General features: G+C 33.1%; 1 protein-coding gene across 2 annotated transcripts in view; it reads left to right on the top strand.

Annotated features, from left to right (window-relative positions):
• The window catches only part of HBS1L (HBS1 like translational GTPase), a 125,804-nt gene extending 107,762 nt beyond the window's left edge, over nt 1-18,042 (top strand). For both annotated transcript variants that reach the window (XM_074187636.1, XM_074187638.1), the window contains 5 exons: nt 2,703-2,793; nt 3,210-3,318; nt 10,152-10,252; nt 14,477-14,621; nt 17,386-18,042. In XM_074187636.1, coding sequence (XP_074043737.1) covers nt 2,703-2,793; nt 3,210-3,318; nt 10,152-10,252; nt 14,477-14,621; nt 17,386-17,397 — 458 coding nt within the window. In that variant the 3' untranslated portion in view covers nt 17,398-18,042. The remainder of the gene's footprint in view (nt 1-2,702; nt 2,794-3,209; nt 3,319-10,151; nt 10,253-14,476; nt 14,622-17,385) is intronic.
• The last annotated feature ends 4,490 nt before the right edge of the window (nt 18,043-22,532 follow it).

The following is a 22,532-nucleotide window of genomic DNA, read 5'->3' as shown; positions in this document are numbered from 1 at the left end:
TAAAGTTCTTGACAAAATATTTTCTGAAGTCTAATTTGCAAAATTGAACTCAAATTACCTTGAAAATTTATGGGTTCAAAATAAGGAAAGATGATAGACAACATTCTAAGAAAGCACATGATAAATGAGAATGAAATTACTGTAGTCATTAACCTCACTTTTTAATATTTCCAAAAAAAGAAATTATCAGTGTACAGGAAAGAAGAAAGTCAAACTTGAAAAACCAGTACTAGTTGATGTGACCCTAGATGCATCATTCAGCATTTGATCTTCTGATACTTTCTATATCCAAAATCTCATGAATGTTGGCACTATGAACAGTGCAAACCTTAGTCTGGCCACATCTTCTCAATCATTGATTGAATACATATTGATTAAATAGCTTCTTTGTGTATTATACTGTGTTTGTATGTATGGGAGTTGGAAGATGAAGAAGACATGGACATGTTGATAGGCAGTAGAAGTAACCTTTGGGGAGGCAGGTGGATAGGGAGACAGAGAAGTGAGAGATAAGTGGAAAAAGTGAGAATGACAGGGAGAGCCATTGGAGAAGACATGAAAGAATGTGATCAATTGGAGTTTGCCATGGCAAGGAGAAGAGCCATTTTTCTTGTGGAAATAGTATTGAAGGAGATAGTAATACAGAGTGCTAGGCTCTGAATAACTGAGGAAGAGAGGATGAGAGGGAACATAATACAAAAATGACAGAGAATGGCCTTTTTTTTTCATGGAAAAGTGAGGCAAAATTTTCAACTGTGGGGATGGGTAAAGGGAAAGCCATAGGAAGTTTGAGAAGAAATGAAAAGAATTTGAAAGAATTGCTTTGGTGAGTAGGATAATGAATCGACTAGAGAGGTGTAACAGAATTACTTTGCTGCAGTGAAGGTCAGTTGGTGCCATATTACATCAATTTATAATGGATCCAGTGAACATCATTTCATGATTTTTTTTGTACTTTGTTCAAGAATATTTGAATACAAGTGAAGTCAGCAAAATATTTTGAGTAATCTAAGACTGAGGCTTGGTGGGGCACAATCTTTGATAGGATAAAAGAACTAGAGACATGTGAAAAGAAGATTGTAGAGGTGTACAAGATGTATAAGGGAGGTAACATACTTTGGTGAAAAGTGAAAAAATCAGGTCACAGTGAGGGCAATAAAACAGGGTCAGGGGATTCAAGGCAGAGAAAGAAATATCTTTCATCTTGCTTTGAGCAATCACTTTCCTAAAACTTTGCAAAGAAAGAGGTTAAACTAGGTCTCTCTCTGGTCCCTGTTTTCTCTAGAACCTATGTAGTTTTCCAAAATATTATACCTAGTTTTCATTAATTTAACTTGACTTTAAAATTCTACTTGTGAAAGATTTTTGATATTTAAATGATTTCCTTTTGCATAACAGCCAACTGTTAACCTGTGGGCAGTCAGAAAGGCCTGTAATTAAATGATATTGTAATAATCATAGTTGGATAATTATAAGATGTTATTTTTCTCTAAAATTTTTCATATTGTTAATTATACTTTGAAGTGTGTATTCTACAACCAGTCTTGCTGGGCCATTATATTATGCCTGGTTGATGGCCCTTCTATGAGATATAATTTAACTCTCCTACTTCTCATTTCTGAGAGTGCTGCAACAAAGACATAAATATTATTGTTTAGAAATTAAGTTAAGATTTATAATTTGGTGACTTATGAGTGATTAGAAATCATTCCATTGAAAAATATAATGGAAGATCAGTTTCAGTTAGAATGATAACTGCTTTTAGAAAGAGAATGGTATTAAGTTTGACTAAAGTCAAATAAAGAATTGTTAAATTTGTAAAGACTTTTAACAGATTTATGCTTTTTATGACAGATTCAGGTCACCAAAAAAAAAAATTGAAACTAGAATACTAAAAAGGTATATTGTTTTCTGTGTCTTTTCTGGGCAAAAGACTGTTTCCAACCTATGAAATTCCAACTTTAATTTCTTTAGATTATAATATTTGTGGATGTTGTGCTTGTCTTATTGCACCTGGTAGTTCCACCAAGCTTCTGAGTGGTCCTCATAACCACCCTTTCCTTTTCCTTGGCTGGATATACTCTTGCCTCTGCCACGTGCCAAACAGCAGAGGAGTCATTGAGAAGTAAAGGTACAGAAAAAACTTATAGGCAATATTAATCATGAAATTTAATTTAAAAATTCTTCAGGATGTTATTTGTGAATGAATAAGCTTTTAGCACATGCACTTTCCTGATTCTTTTTGTTTGATTCTCTGAATATGGGCCTGAGGGAAAATTTCAAGGCAGGCTACTTCTCTATTCCAGTTTCAGAAACTTCTGAAAAATGGCATGTTTTTTATGACAGACTAAATATAATAATATCTTCTATTGCAATGTAAGTCTCTCTCTTTCTGTCTTCAGAAAAGGTGTTAAAGATCTGTTGACTGTTTCCTAAAAAACCTGAACTTAAACTCTTTATCAAATAAGCAGAAAACAATATTATGGGCAAATAAAAGTTTTCTTATATCTAAGGTGATATCTTAACAAAGTAAAGTCTAGAGGAAGTATTTGACTTATAGTCAAACTTTTTACTATTTAACTATTCATATTGAAAATGATGAGTACTGACTGATGAGGCTTAAACGACTTAAAATCCCTAGGTTGTTTATAACTCAGTATCTAAGTATTTCACTTTATACTTTGGTTCTTACTCATTTCCAGGAATCATGCTTCATGATGAACCCGTTGATTGGGCAGCAGCAGGCGATCATGTTAGTCTAACCTTGGTTGGTATGGATATCATCAAAATTAAGTGAGTGCAAAAATTCGGTTAAGCTGTTTTGAATATGGAGCCTAAAGACCTAGATATACTTTGAAACTCACTGATTCATTTAAAAAAAAAAATAACAGGTTAGGCTGCCTTCATGTTTACTGTGAACTTCAACTTTAGTTCTAGTGGTCTTTTAAGACTAATTAACCAAAACTTGTATAGTTAAAACAGTACTAATGAGTATCAGTGAACATATTTATCACATTCTTTGAATGGGGTTTGCAAGGTAAGAAAATGATTGTAGATTACTGATGTGGAAACCACAATGACCCTAAAGTAGAAGGGTGTATTCACAAAAAGTCCCTAATTAACTGCTGTACCTTTATTTGTAAACCAAACTGAATTGATTGAAAAGTATTTCCACTATATGCAAATATATGTCTTCCATTTTTTTGTAGTGTTGGTTGTATTTTCTGCGGTCCCAAAGAACCTATTAAAGCCTGTACTCGTTTCAGAGCTCGAATCCTCATCTTTAATATTGAAATTCCCATCACTAAAGGATTCCCTGTAAGTTTTTGAATATGCTTATTTTTTAAACTTAACATTTATTTCTTTTAGAAATTTTGTGTTCTAAAGTAACTTTCAGTCAAAATAAAAGTAAAAACCTAAACTACTAAAGAGATAATTGTTTGTATTGATGGTGTATGTGTTGTCAATGTCATGCAGAGTTACTGCAAGGTTGCACCAAATAACCAGCATTACAGGAATTGAGCCTTTTAAAATCACTTCCTTAATGCTTTTCAGTAGGAAATAAAATTTTAAACTGGAGAATAGTAACTTTTTTAAAAAATAAAATGTCATTCAGAAAATATTTTGCAGTAGTTGACACAGACCAATATGCACAGAAAAATTCACAATAGATACCTCTTCCACTTACTAGAAGCCAATCAACTTCTCAGATCAGAGCTGAGGTAGTTCTTGCTGGTTACTTTGTTGTGACAGGATAGTTAATTATGAAGCAAATTCTTTGTGAATTAGAGTGGTTAATCACATAGTGAAGTGAATTAAGGTACTATCTTAAATGCTTAAGCTAATTAACAAGTTTATTTTAGCTAGATCCTTAAGTTTTGCAAAATGGAAAATGTGAAAAGCACTAAACTAAGTAGAGCAGGTAGAAATATCAAAGATAACATATATTGTTTTTTATATGTGTATATATTCATACATATATGAATAGTTTTAACTAACATTTACATAACTTTTAAGATTTGTTCAAAGACCTATATACATATTCTTCTTAAAATGGTATATAGTGGACATTTAATAAATGTTTGTTGACTGATTGACAAACCTTATATAGTAAAGTAAAAGATAATACCTAGAAATATATCCTCAATAAAATTCCCATAAATATGAATTAGATTTTTAAAGTTTTCTTATGACAAAGAAATGATGAATTCTATATAAGCTATTTTGTAGTTATAATATTTCTTTGGAAATTTATAATCTCTCATGGATGACACCAACACTGATAGCATGGAAAATCAAACCATGTATTTTTCTAGAATGTTTCTTCAATTTTCTCTTCTGTAGTGTTATTTTAAGATTTTTTTCTCCCCTAGTCAAAATGTATCTCTCATAAAAAACTATCTTGCAGTGGAATTGAAGTATTTATTATTTAAAAAACAAAAATGACTGTCACCAAGTAATACATGTTTGGAAAAATAAGGTAGCAAGATAGGCAATTTTTTAAGTCTCTAAATTAGTGATTGTAATTTCAGAGTAAAAGAATACAAATTTAAAATATGCATGTGTGCTTATAATATGTACATATATATATCTCTGTATGGATATAGATATAGATCTTTTAGATTAAGAAAAATTTCCTGTTTAGGGCTTTAATGATTTCACACACCATTATGGTAATTAGTGAAAAATTATTTATAAATGTAGAACCTAATTCAGGAATGATACTTTGTAATTCCGTTCAATTCCACTACGAAATTCCCCCAAGAAGATAGGAAGAAAACATAAGTGATATGGGAAATTTCAATAAATTCTGTTTTTATTTTAAGAAACTTAGAAAAATACATCATTGAGAAATTGATGACTGAGCAAGTACAAGTTACTGGTGCTGAACTCATTCTTAGAAAGCGATATATATCCTGCAAGTGAAAAAGGGGGAAGAAATTACTAAATGTTTGTACTCATGCAACTCTGTGGATTGTAATTCACAGTATTATTTGCCAATAAAGGCCATGGAAAGGTCAGTTGTTACTCTAAATAGTAATACTTGCCTTCCTGTCTGCTGTAGATTCTTAATCATGAAACGAATACAACTTAATTAAATTCCACTTTAATAGAGAGTGGTAAGAGCCCTAATTTTGGAATTGTAAGACCCTCTCCCCCTTTTTTCCTCAGGCTAAGTTCTGACATTGCCACTTAACCAGAGGCTTAGTTCTGAGCAAGTCACCTAATATCTGATAGTAGTACTTTGTTCATGGGTTGGTTTTGTGGAAAGTCTTTTTTAAATTTTAAAATGTTGTATAAATATGAGTTCTTAATTCATATACAAGTACCAAGTTTATATCAATGATAAATTCAACAGGCATTTGTTGAATAAAAATTTGGTGTATAGCACTCTTATCTTAGTAACAGGAGATTTACAAAGTATAGCTAAGACTTAATCCCTACTGTTATAGAAATTAGTCTAGTTAGGAAAAATAATAGATACACAAATACCATGATCAAATATGTTCCCAAAAAGATGGGATCTATAATCAAACTAGTTTAGAGTAACAAGGTAGGAGGAATGAAGATATAATTGTCTTTAAGTGTTTGGATTAGATTTTTCTCCAATGGACTACTTAGTTGGTTGTGGATTTCCTGAAGATTTCCTAAGAGACATAATGAGTACTTATTGGGGATGTTGTTAAGATATAAGTAGAACTAGGTAATCTAAGGGATCTGTCATTTGAAGGATTCTGTAATTGGAAAAAGGTGAGTAGAAAAAGATGTATTTCATATTGAGTTCAGATAAAACAATATTTTTATTAAGAAGCAATAGGTTATCTTGTATGTTTTAGTCAATATTATATGCCCATCTATCAACATATAGATTTTCCATAATAGAAACCATCCATTCTGGACTGGAAAATTACTCCTGTTATCCACGTGAATTAGGGCTTGCATTTCTTTTAAGTTGTACAGCTCCTTAAGTGTCATATTCTAAAGTGTTCTATTTCTTTAACTTTTTTAAAATGTATTTTATTTTCCCCAGTTACATGCAAAAGCAATTTTAATATTAGTTTTTAAAACTTTGAGTTCTCTACCTCCCTCTTTGATATAGATTATACATGTGTAGTCATGCAAAACATATTTCCTTATTAGTCATATTGTGAAAAAATATAGAACTCCCCCTCCAAAAAAGAAATTTTAAAAAAGTATGCTTCAATCTGTATTCAGACTCCCATCAGTCCTTTCTCTGAAGATGGATAGCATTTTTCAACATAAGTCCTTCAGAGTTGTCTTGGGTCATTGTATTTCTAAGAATAGTTAAGTCATTCAAACTGATTAACTTACAATATTGCTTTTACATTGTATACAGTACACTTTGTGTCTTCAGCCCATCTAAATCTTTCAAGGTTTTTCTGAGAGCATCCTGCACATTATTTCTCATCATCTTATCCCTTTCTCTTAACCTCTTCTCATGTTTTCCTGTAGGGTAAGATAGATTTCTTTGTTTGTTATTCCCCTTTTAAGCCAATTCCAATGAGAGTTCTCCTCCATGGGAAAAATTTTTTTGCCTCTTTATGTCAGATAATTTGCCCATTTTACCTCTCCCTTTCCCTTTCTCCCAGTGCATTTCTCTCTCACCCCTTTAGGTTTTAGACATCATCTCTTCATGTGCTGTATTCTGTGCGTCTGTGTGTCTGTGTGTATGTGTGTACACACATTCCTAACTGCCCTGATAATAAGAATTCATATGAATTCAAAGTATTATCTTCCCATGTTGGAATGAAAGCAGTTAATAGTCCCTTATGATTTCCTTTTCCTGTTTACCTTTTTATACTTCTCATGAATTTTATATTTGAAAATTAGCTTTTCTATTCAGCTCTGGTCTTTTGATCAAAAAAATGCTTGAAAGTCTTCTATTTCATTGAATATCAATTTTTTCAACTAAAGAATTATACTCAGTTTTGCTGGGAAAGTGATTCTTGATTATAATCCTGGTTTCTTTGTTCTCTGGAATATCATTTTCCAAACCCTCTGATCCTTTAATGTAGAAACTGCTAAATCGTGTTATCCTGGTACTTGAATTGTTCTTTGTGATTCCTTGCAATATTTTATTCTTGAACTTGGGAGTTCTGGAATTTGACTCTAATATTTCTGGGAGTTTTCAATTTGGGGTCTCTTTCAGGAATTGATTGGTAGGTTCTTTCAATTTTTAACTTATCCTCTGATTCTAGAACATTAGGGGAATTTTCCTTGATAATTTCTCAGAAAAGGATACCTATCCTTTTTTGAAATTTGTCCAATAATTTTTATGTGATCTCTCCTGGCTCTATTTTCCAGGTTAGTTTTTTTTTTTTATGACATATTCCATACATCTATTTTTTCATTCTTTTCGGTTTTGGTTCCGATAAAGTCTTTAGTTTCCATTTATTTGATTCTAATTTTTAAGGAATTTTTTTTTCTTCTTTTGGTTCTCCTTTTCCATTTGGCCAGTTTTATTTTTTTTTAAATTTTATTTATTTAAGGCAGTGGGATTAAGTGACTTGCCCGTGGTCACACAGCCAGGCAATTATTAAGTGTCTGAGGCCGAATTTGAATTTAGGTCCTCCTGACTCCAGGGCTGGTGCTCTATCCACTGCACCACCTAGCTGTTCCAGTTTTACTTTTCAGTGAGTTTTTTTATCATTGAATTTTTTTGCCTCTTTTTCCATCTACTCAGCTCTGCTTTTCAAGACATTCTTCTCATTGACTTTTTGTATTTCTTTTACCATTTGGCCTATTCTGTTTTTAAGGTTGTTGTCTTCAGTATTTTTTATTTTTTTCTTTATTAATCTATTGACTCATTTTCCCATGATTTTCTTGCAGGGCTCATTTCTCTTCCCAGTTTTTCCTTTACCTCTCGTTCTTTTGAACTCTTCCATGTTCTGAGACCAATTCATATTTTCTTGGAAATTTCGAATGTAGGAGCTTTGACTTTGATATCTTCTCCCAACTGTGTGTTTTGAGCCTCCTTGTAACCATAGTAACTTTCTGCGTTCAGTATTTTTTTCTATTATTTGCTCATTTTCCCAGTTTATTTCTTAACTTTTAACTCTTTTCTAAAGTGGGACTCTGCTTCCAGGATGGAGCTTCAATGGTTTTTACAGCGATTTTTAGAAGTACTTCTAGTATTCAATTCTTCCAAAGTAGTATGATTGAGGAGAGATGTGTTTGCTGCTCTCCTGGCCTATGTTCTGGTCTGTGAGTGAATACGAGCACACTCTTCTTACCCTGGAACTGAGACAAGGCTCCCCGTACTCCACTGTGACTGCAAGCGGTGTGCTTGGTGCTCCCCTTCTCCCTGGGATTGCCACCCAGGACTGTGACCAGATCTGTGAATGGGCATTCAGTGCCAGAAAGAGATGACCCCCATCATCCTCTTCTGACCAATTGTTCAGTCCCCTTATTTCTATGAAATATTTACTAAATAGCTACTACATGAATGATACAGTGATAGTACTGAGGATATTAAAAATAAACATGAAAGACTCTCCCTTAAGGAACTGATAGTCCACTGGAAAGGATCCCCATACATATATATATATATATATATGTACACACATACAGATAAATAAATGCAAGGTAATTGGAAGGAGAGAATGCTAGCAACTGAGCATAATGTTGGATGAGTGAAGGAAATGCCAGCTAAGCTGTCCCTAAAGAATACCAAGAATACCAAGGATCCTGAGTTGAGAGGGAGCACATCCTGAACATGAGGGATATATCCTGGGTAAAGACAGAGAGAAACAAGAAATGGGATGTCACATTGTGGGGACCTATGTATGGACAAGGTTGTATGAAATGTAGAGTGTGAGGGGTTAGTTTTAAAAAATATTTGGAAAAAAAGATGAAAGCCCAATTGTAATTGGCTTCTAAATGACAAATTGAACAGTTTGTATTTGATCCTAGAGACAAAAATGAAATATTTTGAGCAACAGAGTTACATGGTTAGGGGAGAGAATTGCGTGAAAAAAATTTTACTGAGTTAAAGAATGTAGCTTTGTGTGTCTGTGTAATTTAGTAAACAGCACTGAGGCAAGGATTCCTGGTTAAGAAAAAAAAATGATATTCTGAGAAGTAACAGTGGTCAGAGATAAACAAGTCTAGGTCTACTTAACTTTAGAGCAAATAACCTGTCCAATTCATTGGCTTATGATCTCATTATATAGTGTGTTGCTCCAGCTGGTGTGACCATGTGAGTCTGTGTCATCAAGCAAAACAATACTTTGCCTCTCTAATAAAGATGGGATGATATCTTTGATATATTTTAGAAAGTTGTTTTTTTTAAGGGGGAAATAAATAAGGTTTCCATGTTAAAAGGGAAAACTTTAGTTATCTGGAAATTCACTTATATATAACATTTTACATGACTTTAGTCACTGTTAAGAGAATTAGGGATTTATACCTCTGGGTCTGTGGTCATTTCTCTATATTTCTATGGTATTCCTTCTTACACCCAACCTAGTTTAGAAAAGCACATCATTTAAAAGACACTATTTTGCCATAGGTCAGAAGAATCTTTATGGATTTCATTGCCTTTTTGGGCCCACAATATATCTACAACTCATTTATACTTTTGATTACTTTGGGGAAGATGAATTAGTTAAGGAATGTGATGTTTTGCATGCATTATACAATGCTATCTGTACAGTAGATATTTGTTGAATGAGGAGGAAAAAAAACAAAGCATAATAGAATGGAAAGAACAATGGCTTGGGAATCAGGCCTTCTAAGAACAGTTGTAATTTCTCATCTAATAGAATGAAAGATCTCTTAGATGGTTCTAAATTTCCAAAATTCCACTATTCTATGATTGTCATTTTCCAACAATGCTGGATAAACCATATGTTACTTCAGGCACAGTGAACACAATAGGGGTGTGTGTGTGTGTGTGTGTGTGTGTGTGTGTGTGTTTGTGTATCTGTGTCTGTGTGTTATACAGTCTGACTCTTTCAAGGAGCTTCCAGTCTTTTTAGGCATGTCAAAATTGCTAGACCTCAAATAATTAGAGAACAATATGAAATTGTGCTTATAATTGCTAAATATAAACAAGCACTAAAATATATAGGATGACCTAAAGTAACTGTTATATAGCATATTTTTGATTATTCTTCACTCTATCTTAGGTGCTATTACACTATCAAACTATAAGTGAACCTGCTACCATCAGAAGATTGATTAGCATCCTACACAAAAGCACTGGTGAAGTCACAAAAAAAAAACCCAAGTGAGTGTTTTATAATATAGGAAATTCAGCCAGTAATATAAATAGTACTTTAGGTTTATTTTCTAAAATATCTCTCTTTATATAGTAATATAAATTATTATATAGTAAAAATTACATTTATAGTAGTTCTCATTAATATTCTCATTAATTTTTTTAAAAATGATAGTAAGGTCTTAGTAATTTAAATCACTGGAAATGCTAATAAAATAGATTTCATATTGATTATTTCTGAAAATAAACTGTGGAAGTGTATTGTGTTAGATGGCCTCAGGGTCTATATTAACAATGTTTAAATTATCACAAATTTTTCAGATGAAATTGTATGTTCTTGCCAACAGTTTGTTCTCTCTCTCTCTCTCTCCCCACACACACTTTGGAGAAATTGCAGTTATTTTTAGTAGTAAAACTTGTATTCTAAAGACTTATTGTTCCTGAGAGAAGGTCCAGATTATTTCTCATAATCTCCTTATAATCAAGTCCTAGGTTTGAATTCTCTCTAAAATCCTCGGTTTCTACAGAAGTGTGATCCTTATGTATGATCAGAAACTCAAGTATTTGTTTTCCTGGGATTTGTAATCATTTCACATCATGGGAGCATATCCTTCCATTTTAGATCATATTATATGGAAACCTACTGAACCGAGAACATTTTCTAGAATGATTTGAAACAGATACCTGTTCTTTTTTCTGTTGAGAAAAATATCACTTTAAAGAAGCAAACTTTCCATTAAGTATAGAAATCGACATTTATGGTTGATTTTCCATGATAAGAGTAAGAGTTGAAAAACACTTTACAGGCATTCAACTTTTCCTTGATATATCCAGTGATAAAAAGTTAAATCATTTACTTTGGGGCCAGCTCTGAGTATTAGAAAAATTTTCTTTATCATGAGTAAAAATTTGTTTCCTTAATCATAACCTCTGATTTTGGCTTCTGGAACTATTTTCTTTCACATAACAATAGTGTCTTAAGATCTTAATTTTATAGTCATATAGTCCAACATCTTCATTTTATAATTGAGGATATTGAAATCCAGAGAGCTCCATTTGCCTACAGCCTCATAGAACTGGGATTGAAAACCCACTGATTGTTTTGACTACAGATCTTGTAGACTTTTGCTGCTTCCTGTTCAAATGTCTCTTGAGAACTTTCAGTACATCAGCATCACATAATACCCCAGGTGCTCTCAGATGTATGTTAAGGAGTAGTGGAACTCACTTAAACTGAACAATACTCCTGATGACCTATTATAAGCATTTTTGGTAACCATGTTATGTTATTGGTTCATATTAACCTTGAAATTAACTAAAAAAACTTTTCTTTTTACATATAAGCCACTTTTCAACCAAATCTTCTACTTTTCTCTACTTGTGTAGTTAGCCTTTTGAGCCAAAGCTCAGAAGACATTTATTCCAATTGTAGGAATTGAAATATAATAAAAATAATGTAATTTTGTTAGTTTTAGACTATTCTTAAATTCTGTAGTTATTTTTTAAATTTTTTTTATTTAAGGCAGTTGGATCAAGTGAGTTGCCTAAGGTCACATGGCTAGGTAATTATGAAGTATCTGAGGTCACATTTGAACTCAGGTCCTCCTCACTCCAGGGCTAGTGCTCTATCCACTGAGCCACCTAGCTGCCCCTTGTAGTTATTTTAAAATTTATTTCTGACATAGTATATTAAATGACTTTTCAAGGTTTATATCATCTGAAGATTACCTGGACCTTTATTCAAATTAATGATCATGTTGAATAGAACAAAAAGCAGGGTCCTGTGGAAATGCACTAGATTTACCTCCTGGTTATCATAATTCCATTAATCAGTCATTTTATTGATTGTGAATTCTTCTGTTGTCCTCCAGTTTATCTTTCTTATTATTATTATTCATAATGATATTAAGATAGATTTTTTAGATGCCTAGTTTAAATCAATATATACTTTCTTGAGTATTTTTCCTCATCTACCAGTCCATGAATCCTATTTTTAAATATACTTAAAATAACTCATTTGATATGACTTGTTCTTAGATAGTCCAATATAGTTTGTAACTATCACTTTTTTTCCTAAGTGCTCACAACCCTAATTTAGATAAAAGCATTTTGTAAATGTTAAAGCACTGTAAAATGACAATTATTATTTTTTTAAAAATCTTTTGAGGTTGCTTCAGTTAAACAAACTTTTAGTTTCTCCGTATTCAAAAATCAGTTTAGCATTTTTCTTTCTTCAGCCTTTTGGAACTACTTTTGTGATCCACATTCCTCAAAGATGGATCACATCTCTAAGTAATTTCAGTTTTCTGTGATAAAGTTATCCTTTTAATTTTTTTGGTTTCTTTACTGTTATACAACTTGTAACTGTTTTTAGCCATATTTGAAGATCAATCTACTTACTAAAGAAGATGGCAACAAAGTAAGAACAAAGTAATTCTACTTTCTTTCTGTTGCCTAGTGTCATATAGGTTCCAGATAATGAATATTCTTTCCATTTCTCCAAACTCTGAATGTAATTAAAATTTACCTTTTCTTCAGTTTCAGTTCATTCATACTATTGCCTTCTTGATTATAAAGACTGATCCCATTATTAATTATGAACAGACTTAGTGCATCTTTTTTGGAGGGGAGGATAGAGGGTAACAAGTTTGCATAGTCAAATCAAGTAAATTTTATCATTGACTGCTTTCCAAATGGAAAAACAAACAAACACATGTGTCAAATCTTTTAATCTGTTATTTCTGTAAAGAAATGTGTTCTCCAGATTTGTTAAGTGGTCATTATGTTGATCAGAATTCTTGATTCCTTTAAAATGATCTCTTGTTTACATTATTGTTTTTGTATAGTATTCTGTTTTTCCAAAGTCTGAGGCACATGACTTCTCTTCCATGATACACGCGATCATAAATTGATGGTTACTTTTTTCACAATATGCCAATATTCATGTCCACTTCACCAAGTACCTCTTCCTGACTGGTAATAGTAAGTCCAGAATTACAGTTCTTGTCTCATTCTTTTCTAAAAACTGAAGTAGTCTGCAAAGTGAATTAGGAAATTAAATCAGGTGCTTACTTTTAGCAGACTTAGACTTCTTTGGGGATTCATGTAGTTTTGAATTCATATTTTCTGTATTCATTCAGAATTCATTTATTGTTACAGCAGGCAGTGTTCACCAATCTTCAGTTGTAGCCTGTATTTAACTGTAGTGCTGTAAGGTTTATAAATGAACATTAAAGTTTGTAAATCTTTTTTGCAGTGATGCTAGCTCCCAAGGCTGAATCCTGCTTCTTTAACTTAGCAGACATGTAATCTTGAAATTTAAGTTTCCTCATCTATAAAATGGAAGTATTTGGACAATCTCTTAAGTTCTCCAAATTCTATGACTTCTTATGCTCCTGTGTTTTTCCTCTGAGTATAATTTGGGCATCACAACCACAGGAGGGAATAATAGCATGGAGTAGTCACAGGAAACCTGGGACTTTCTCTGCTCAAACATTCTTACCTATACCACTACACACACACACACACACACACACACACACACACACACACACACACAGACACATCCCTCCTTCACACATTCTTACTTATCAGAGCTTCATCTGATGAAATAAACTTTTTTTTAAGGTTAATACTAAGGAAAATTTAAGCCTAAAAATATTTCACATATTGATAGCAGTTCCATTAAGCTGACTCCCTCCTTGGTATCTATTAAACTGTTTATTAAATGGAAGCTTTGATTTGGGGGAAGGTACTTCTGAGAAGAGTTGAATTTGGATAAGCTGCAGGAGGTCAGGGGGGAGCTTTAGGTACCCAGAGGACAACATTCTAAGAGATATTATAAAAACTGGGGTGATGATACCAATGATAAATTTATTTTAGTTCTTAATTTTGCCCTAATTTTGGATGGAGTGCCTCTTTGCCACTGAACATAATCTTATTAAGTTTGATTTTTTTGGTATACTCAAGGCTGGTCTTACTAATCTTGATGGTAGTAATCCTTGAAGAAAAAATACTGATAGTATTTATATAAATCTTTGGGTAAATATATACAAATTAGTGTTTCTGAGTCGATTAATCTAAAATTACATGTCTGTATATTTGTTTTTTATTTTATTTTGTTTCTGTCATAGTTTATGAAACTGGTTTTACATCACTATTTTTTTAAAACTTCTTTGTTATATTTCTTTACTTGTAACTATACTAAGTGGCAAATGATTGTTTTTTTGGCAGATTGTTGACTAAAGGCCAGAATGCTTTAGTAGAACTACAGACACAAAGACCTGTTGCTCTTGAATTATACAAAGATTTTAAAGAACTGGGGAGATTCATGCTGCGATACAGTGGTTCTACTATAGCTGCAGGTGTTGTTACTGAGGTATGGTAGTATGGTTATGTCACTAATTTCAAAATGTTCATATTGAGGTTGAAAGAAAATGTGGATTATGGCAGTAGTGCAGAATTTCCCAATTCATTTTCCCTCCTTTTTTTAGTGTATTATTGTTAAATAGCATTTTAAAAATCACCTTTCCTTCCTTTTCCCCTCATCCATTGAGCAAATTCAAACATATAACAAATGAATTCAAACAGAAGGGAAAACAAATTTTCAAACTAAATTTGATAAACACAAAATAGCTTTGTCCTTAACTTGTCTATTCAGATTGAGCACATGAAATTATTGTCTCAAGAAGCATTCTATTTTCTTAATATAAGGGAAAAGTTTTGAAAAATAGGATATAGACATGTAAATCTCCTATATTAAGTAGACTTATTTATTTATAGGAGTGATTTTCATTTGGTAAAAGTTTTGTCTTCCCTGGTTTTTGAAATATGATTCTATTTTTTCTTTTTCTTAACAGTTTTTTCTATTTATTGATAGAAATAGAAAAGATATAGTAATAAAAATAAAATGCCTCATGAGATATGATTACATTTTTTTACCAATTTACTTTTGCATGTGCTTCTAGAGGCTATGGTGATATCAGAAAGAATACTGGCCTGTGAATCAGGAGGCCTGACTCTTGTCTCAGGTCTTCTATAAGCTAGCTATTCAATCTTGATCATCATTTCTAGGCTGCACAACTTAGGAAAAATCATATTATGAAAAGTAAGCCTATTATGCTTGAAAAAAAAGCATAGTAAAATACAGAGAAATAAAATTCTCCACATTATAATAACAAATAGGAATTTTAGGAGTAATGTGGCTTTTTAAAAATCATTTAACTTTTTTAAATGGATTTCATGATTTCTGATTTCCATGTAAAATCGACATTTAAACTAATTGTAAGAATTGTAATAGCAAAGTAACTTCAAAGTTAATTCAACATGTTCATAGTCTTTTTCTAAGACTCCAAAGCTTCCATAATTTTTTATATATAATATATATATATATGTTTCAGTATTTCAACGATTGATTATTTTGTTGGTATTTCCTCTACCAATGCTGAGAATCCAGTAGATAGTCTGTAGTCAAAATAATTCCTTATACTGCAGCCAACTTGGTGAGGAGCCACTCTGAATTTAGTGAGGCTAAAATGTCAAAGAGAGGACTGTAATCAGGCCAAACTAAATGACCTTTGAGGTACCTAACAGCTCTAAAACTGTGATCCCATTTTCTTTTCTTTCTTCATGTTGTACTTGGCCAAGGCTATACCTTTGAGAATCCAGAAACTTAGTTATTAAAATAATACAATATCTGGATAGGACTTCAATAGCTAAAGCTCAGAGGGATTCTAGAAATTACCAGGACCAAACCTCTCATTTTCCAAATGTAGAAAGAAACAGAATTCCAGAAAATGGGAGTGCCTCTACCCAGGGGTCAACCAGCTGTGGGATTGAGCTGAATCTTAGCACCCAGGTCTTTTGATCTGATATCTCCTAAATATTTTCGACCTTAGATGATCCTTTTTTAGCCAAGCTAAATGGATATATTTTTCATGTTCGTTTTCCTTAGGATGTATGACCTTATCAGCATATCTCATTTGGCAATACATTTCATAACCCATCCATTACCTGTCCAGCATGCTAATTAGAAAAATGGATCAAGTTTGTAAGAATATTCTAAAGTTCCCTGAATAAGAAACTAAAAACTATGAACTCTTGCAGGAAATATGAAGATCCATCCATGGCGTAATAGACAAACAGTTGGCCTTGAGGTTAGGATCAGATGTGACTCAGGGCCCAAGGCAGGTCACTTAACCCCTTAGTATCTCAAAGACTATAAGCAACAGAATAAATGATATACAGCATTGGTAGAGTTCCCAAATGGATACAATCCTAGATCTGATTTTTTTGCAAGCTATTAATATTCAAGTCCAGGATGCTTTCACTTATGCAATATCAAAATAACATTTTAAGGAATTATTTTCTTCTTTCTTTGATTATTCTCTTCTAAGCATGCCCTTTTAAAAAACAAAAGAAAACAAAAATCCCTCATTTCAAACTTTTTATGCTAGCTGATGTTTGTTCCTGATATGAATCTAAAACTACAATTCTGTGGTAGTAGGGTTTGCTCTTTTTACCAAAAACATAGCACAAAACTTGAACTTTTGATACTTTTCAACCACAGTTTAGCTTTGTGGTCTTGGGCATATGCAGAGGTCTTGGGTGAATAAAATAAGAAAAATATCTATAAAGCATTTAGCCATTTTAAAAAAATTTGAGGTATTCTAATGTAGTCTGGTAGTTTTTAGGTTTTGCTTTATCTAAAAAGCAGGTAAAGTTGGCATTTCATATTTTTAAAGATAACAGTCTCTCCCCAGGCCCACATCACTTTATTACTTTCTTGGCAAAGAATTTTAAATTTATTTATTTATGGCCTAACTAGACAGATTGAATTTTATATTCTTTCTAAATTTCTTTGTGTTCTAGGGTTTGGGGACTAATCTAATATGTTTGCTTTTATAAATCATACTATTCTTTAAGAGATAGTTATAGAGAACTTAGCTAAAGAATTTCAAGGAAAAATGAAGAAATGAATTGAGAAATATAAAATTAGAAAAATTGTCGAAGGTAGAACTTGTGATCTCATTGGAGAGGATGAAGAAGTTTCTCATCAATATGTCAGGCTCATTCCTTGGAGTTCTTTTTTGCCTGTTATGAGATTGATTAAATCTTAATAACTGTGTTCTTTTTCTTTCCAGATAAAAGAATGACAGTGGAATGACCTTATCCTTTAACCAAAGCCTGTGACTCTTCTAGACCTCTGTTTTTAAAGAATCTTATTACTCCAATTAAAGAAACAATATACATTTGAGCATTTAAAATGAGGGAAAGAAATTTAAGCTGCAGTAAACTTCTAGGAAGTATTAACATTTTATACTGCAAAACAAAATGCCAATTGACAAGGGAATGCCGCCATTGCACCTTCATTTCAAAAATATTTTCCTTATGAAATCTTACTTAGATGTGTGACTCTCCAAGAGTTATGGAAATTATTAGAAAGATGTAGTAAAAGATATTAAATCATCATGAAATGGAGTTTATTTCCAGCCAAATACCAGAATGTTTACAGTGTTTTTCTTTTGATTTGTGAATTTACTGCACATTCTTTAAGGAAGATTGACTAAATTACTGTTAGTATAGTTAAAAGTTAGCTTGGATCTTTTTTCAAGTTGACTAAGGAAGAATTTGCTGACTTTTCAGAGAAAGGCATATTGTGTGGAGCACAAAAATGCCTCTCCCCCAAAGTAAATTTGAAGATTTTTAATTTGAAATTAATGGAAGCTGCTCCTGTAGTGACCATGTTATTTAAGAAATGTTAAACAAGTAAATAATAAAGTACCCTGGTTTGAGCATAACAGTACAGTGTTTTGTTTCCTAGAAATTATTGGAAGTTTGTATAGTCTTTAATAATAATTCTGTATTGTATTTCTTTAGGGAACTTTTAAGTGGATTCTTAATCATTCTCAGAGTACTAGAGCAAGGCTAACTTACTTCAGAAAACCTTGGGTTGATAACCAAGTCCATTTTTCTAACTCACGAATTCTGTCAGTTTCTTGAGAGTAAGAAGAAAGAGCATCTGTCCATTAAAGGGAGTCAAATCCTATTTAAAAAGTAACAAAAATAGAACCATACAATTATATAGTTCATTACAACTCAGTCTAATGTTATAAGTGCTTATTTAGGTTGATGAAACAATATTAGTGATGAAATATCAGCACACACACCCCCCACCCCTTTACGGTATAAGTTAAAAGATTGAAATCCATTTCTCTGGTTGCCTCATAGTAAGCCAACCATACCTGCCAATTTTTGCAGACAGTATATAAGAAGTAGGTGTTATAAATGTAAAAATTTAAGTTCCATATCCTAATATACATATAAATTGCTGAAGATCATTATGAATGTATAATTTGCATGTGTATTGAACTATTTATAGTAGTTTTTTAAACAAACATTAAGATTTTTAACTTTAGAAAGATGCTTTTAAAAGTTTAAAAGTTTCTTGTATGGGGGTGGCTAGGTGGTGTAGTGGATAGAGCACCGGCCCTGGAGTCAGGAGTATCTGAGTTCAAATCCAGCCTCAGACACTTAATAATTACCTAGCTGTGTGGCCTTGGCCAAGCCACTTAACCCCATTGCCTTGCAAAAACCTAAAAAAAAAAAAAAATCTTGTATAAAACGTTACTAGATGTGATGTGGCAAAAATATCTGATTTGGGTCTTGAGCTTCAAGAATGAAGTGTACTGACCTGAGCAAGGGAAGGGAAGGTTTCTCTGAATTCCTACCCACTGGAACCACATGTAGAATACCATCCTGAATTCAGAGCATCACATTTCAGCAGGAAGGGCATTAACAATTCAGAGGAGGGCAGAGGGCAAGCAGAATGATGCAGAGCCCAGAAGTTGTGATGTATGAGGACTATTTGAAGAAATTGAAGATGTTCATCTTGGAGAAGAGATGACTTTGGGGTTTAAGGCACCTGTCTTCAAGTAATTGAAAGAAGGACTAAAAGGAATCAGACTGGTTCTATCTAACCTCTCCCTCCTATGAAACTAAAAGCAACAAGTAGAACTTACAAAATAAGGTTAGATATAGGCAAGAATTTCCTAACAGAGCCCTCTCATTGGCAAATGGAGCATAATTTAGATTCAGGGACAGACACCTATTTAATATCAAATCTAGACATAGAATTCAGTCTGTTGTGCCTTACATGATACAATTTTATATATACATATATCAGATATATAATCTTTACCCTGTTGAGAATGACTCTCAGTGTAAAAATCCTCAGGAGCCATCTTATCCAACCTGAATCACTACAAAACACCTTTGGTTATCCCATCTTTGCATAAAGAGATAGCTCTAGTTATTAGAATTTTTTCTTCCTTTATGCCATATATAAATGTGTCTCTTCAAAATTTTTTAATGGTAAATAGTCTTTAGAATAGCAGAAAAAGTCTTTATTCCACATGAAATTCATATATAGATCTTAACCTTAAACAATCTGACTTTTTTTTTAATTCCTCACAATAATCTCCAAAATTCCTATCCTGCCAAGTTTTAATTCAAATCCTGCACTAAATAATCATGTCACTTTGGACAAGTCATTTAATTTCTCTAGGTCTCAGGTTCCTTACCTATAAAATGAAGGGAAGAGACTAAGATGATCCTTTCTAACAGTCCTTTTATATCCAGCTTGTTCTCTCCACATATACACTTGTCACTTTAGTTCAGATCTTAATCACCTTTCAGCTAAATCATTTCAGCACCTCCTTTTTGGTCTCCCTGGCTCAGGTTTATCCCACTTCAGTTCATCCCACACACTGCTGCCAAAGTAATTTTCCTTAAGTATAGATTTGTCACTCCACTTATAGTGGTTTCCTGTTGCCTCTCAGGATAAAATATAAATTCTCCAGTTTTGCCATGACCCATATTTCCAACCTCACTGGATGTTGCTCTCCTACTCTGCAGACTCTCCAAAATGATCTTTTCTCTGCACCTATGACTGGCAGTGCCACAGGTCCAGAATGCACTTCCTCATCTTTACCTTATAGAAACTCCTCTTCCTTTTAAGACAAAACAAAAGCACTCTTTTCTGCATGAAACCATTCCTGATTCTCCTAACTACTTGTGGCCTCTCCAAGACTACTCTGTATTTAACAATCTTGCATATATTTATATTTCTTATATTTTATTATATATATATATATATATATTATATATATTGAGAAAAGGAATTGGTTCATTTTTAGTACTTTGACAGAATATGTATTAAGCACTTCTTACCTGCCATGGTACTGTGTTAAATGCTGGGATTACAAATACAGGAAAAAATAGTGTTGTTAGTTACTACTTTCAAGGATTTTACATTCTTTTAAATATTTAATTTTTATTTCATTTTTCTCAATTATGTATAAAAAATCTTTTTTAAAAAAATTGAGTTTTAAATTCTCCCTTCTTACAAGGTAAGCAATTTGATATATGTAAAACATTCTTATGGTAGTCATGTTGAAAAAGGAAATAAAGCAAAAAAATCCCAAGAAAAATAAAGTAAAAAAAAATTGGCCTTCATTTTACCCTCTTCATCAGCTCTCTCTCTCTATAGATATGAAAACACTGGGCCTTTTGAAATTGTCTTGGGTCGTTATATTGCTGCAAATAGCCAAGTTATTCACGGTTGATTACTATACTGTACAGTGTTCTGGTTCTGCTCACTTGACTGCATCAGTTCATATTAGTCTTTCTAGGTTTTTTCTGAAAGCATTCTGTTTTTCATTTCTTATAGCATAATAGTATTCCATCACAATGACATATTATTCAACCAATCCTCAAATAATGGATATCCCCTCAATTTCTAATTTTTTTTGCCATCACAAAAGCTGCTATAAACTTTGTATGTATAAGAAAGACTAGGTGGTACAATGAATAGTGTTGGGAGTTGGGAAGACCTGAGATGAGATCCTGCTATACTGGCTATGTGACTGGTTAAATTACTTTTTCTGTTCTCATCTATGAAGTGAGTATAATAATAGCACCTACCTCACAGGATTATGAAGATTAAGTTTGCATTTAAGCTACTGTTCTTCATTTTTGAAGAGGACCAATGACATCATGGAGTGATATCTTGACTGTTCATGAATTGGATTTAAATGAGGCAGAGTTATCCCAAGTCATCAGCCTCACTCTTTTCCAGAGTTTTCAAAGTTTAGTGGCAAGGTAAAAGTCAAGGAAGTAGCCCTGGATTCATTGAATGACCATGGCATCTTCAATGTCTCACCAAGCTCTAAGCACTCCATAGTGTCTGCTTCTCCTACTTTAATGGCCATTAGAATCAATTGTTCTCATCCATCCATGCTGCTGGGAGAAGTCTTCACATGCTTAGATTAGATTGATTCCCCAACTGTTTTGAGGTCTGTTAATTGTCCTCAACCTGGTTTGAGTGGTCTGCTGAGATGGTTTACTAATACAAAGCCGTGACCGATATCCATGTTACAGTTTCTTGGAGTCACAAATGAGACTTGAGCAGTATGTGGACAGCAAAAGTGAATGAGGAGCCCCCCAAAAAACTTAAGCAAGCCCACCAGAGCTGCTAGTACTCCTTGACACCCAACACACTCCTAGAGTACATCTAAGCACTGAATAAATATACTTGGTCTCCTATGATAATTGCCCATAACTCTTCCATCTCCATGATACAGTATTTTGAAATTCCCTTCCTTACAAGAACATCCCTTTTTCTTACATCTGCTATTATCCTAGCACTTCTAAGCCTAATCTTCATCCTCAGTATGAGCTTTGCTCCTTCTTCCTTGGTCTTGTCCATTATTCCTCCTCTGACCTGACATCATTCCCTGTAGTCTTGACATTTTGGTTGACAGGCTAAGTATATACTCTCGATTGCCCTTGAATCCCTTGCTTCCTCTTTCTATCCCTAGTCGTCTCTTACAAAATCGTCACTGTCTGTCTTCTCCATTCCTATTCATGAATTGTATGTATCTGGAGATACTGTCAGCTATGCCATCATTGTTACACAGTTCCTGTGACGCTAATCATACAAAGCTCAGTTGCCCTATATCATCTCCTTGACAACTCCTGCCACCGATTCCCATATCCCACTTGAATTAAAAAAATGTCAGACACTGAAATTTACTTTTTTTTCCCCCCAGCCCATACCTCAGAACCTCTCTTCACTTCCTTCACCCCTCCCCATATCTCCTCCTTTGCTCAAATCTGTTGAAAGGATAGGTCTCTTTGCCAAGTCTGCCTTCTCTCCCTCTTATGGTTTTGATTCTTTTCTATCATGTTTCTCCAGGAATTCATTCTTTCCCTCATTCCATCCTTTTAT

The sequence above is a fragment of the Macrotis lagotis genome, chromosome 5 (genome assembly GCF_037893015.1).
Source record: "Macrotis lagotis isolate mMagLag1 chromosome 5, bilby.v1.9.chrom.fasta, whole genome shotgun sequence".
Lineage (NCBI taxonomy): Eukaryota > Metazoa > Chordata > Mammalia > Peramelemorphia > Peramelidae > Macrotis > Macrotis lagotis.
The sequence above is the reverse complement of the archived record's forward strand: the minus strand, read 5'-3'. Positions and strand labels throughout refer to the sequence as shown.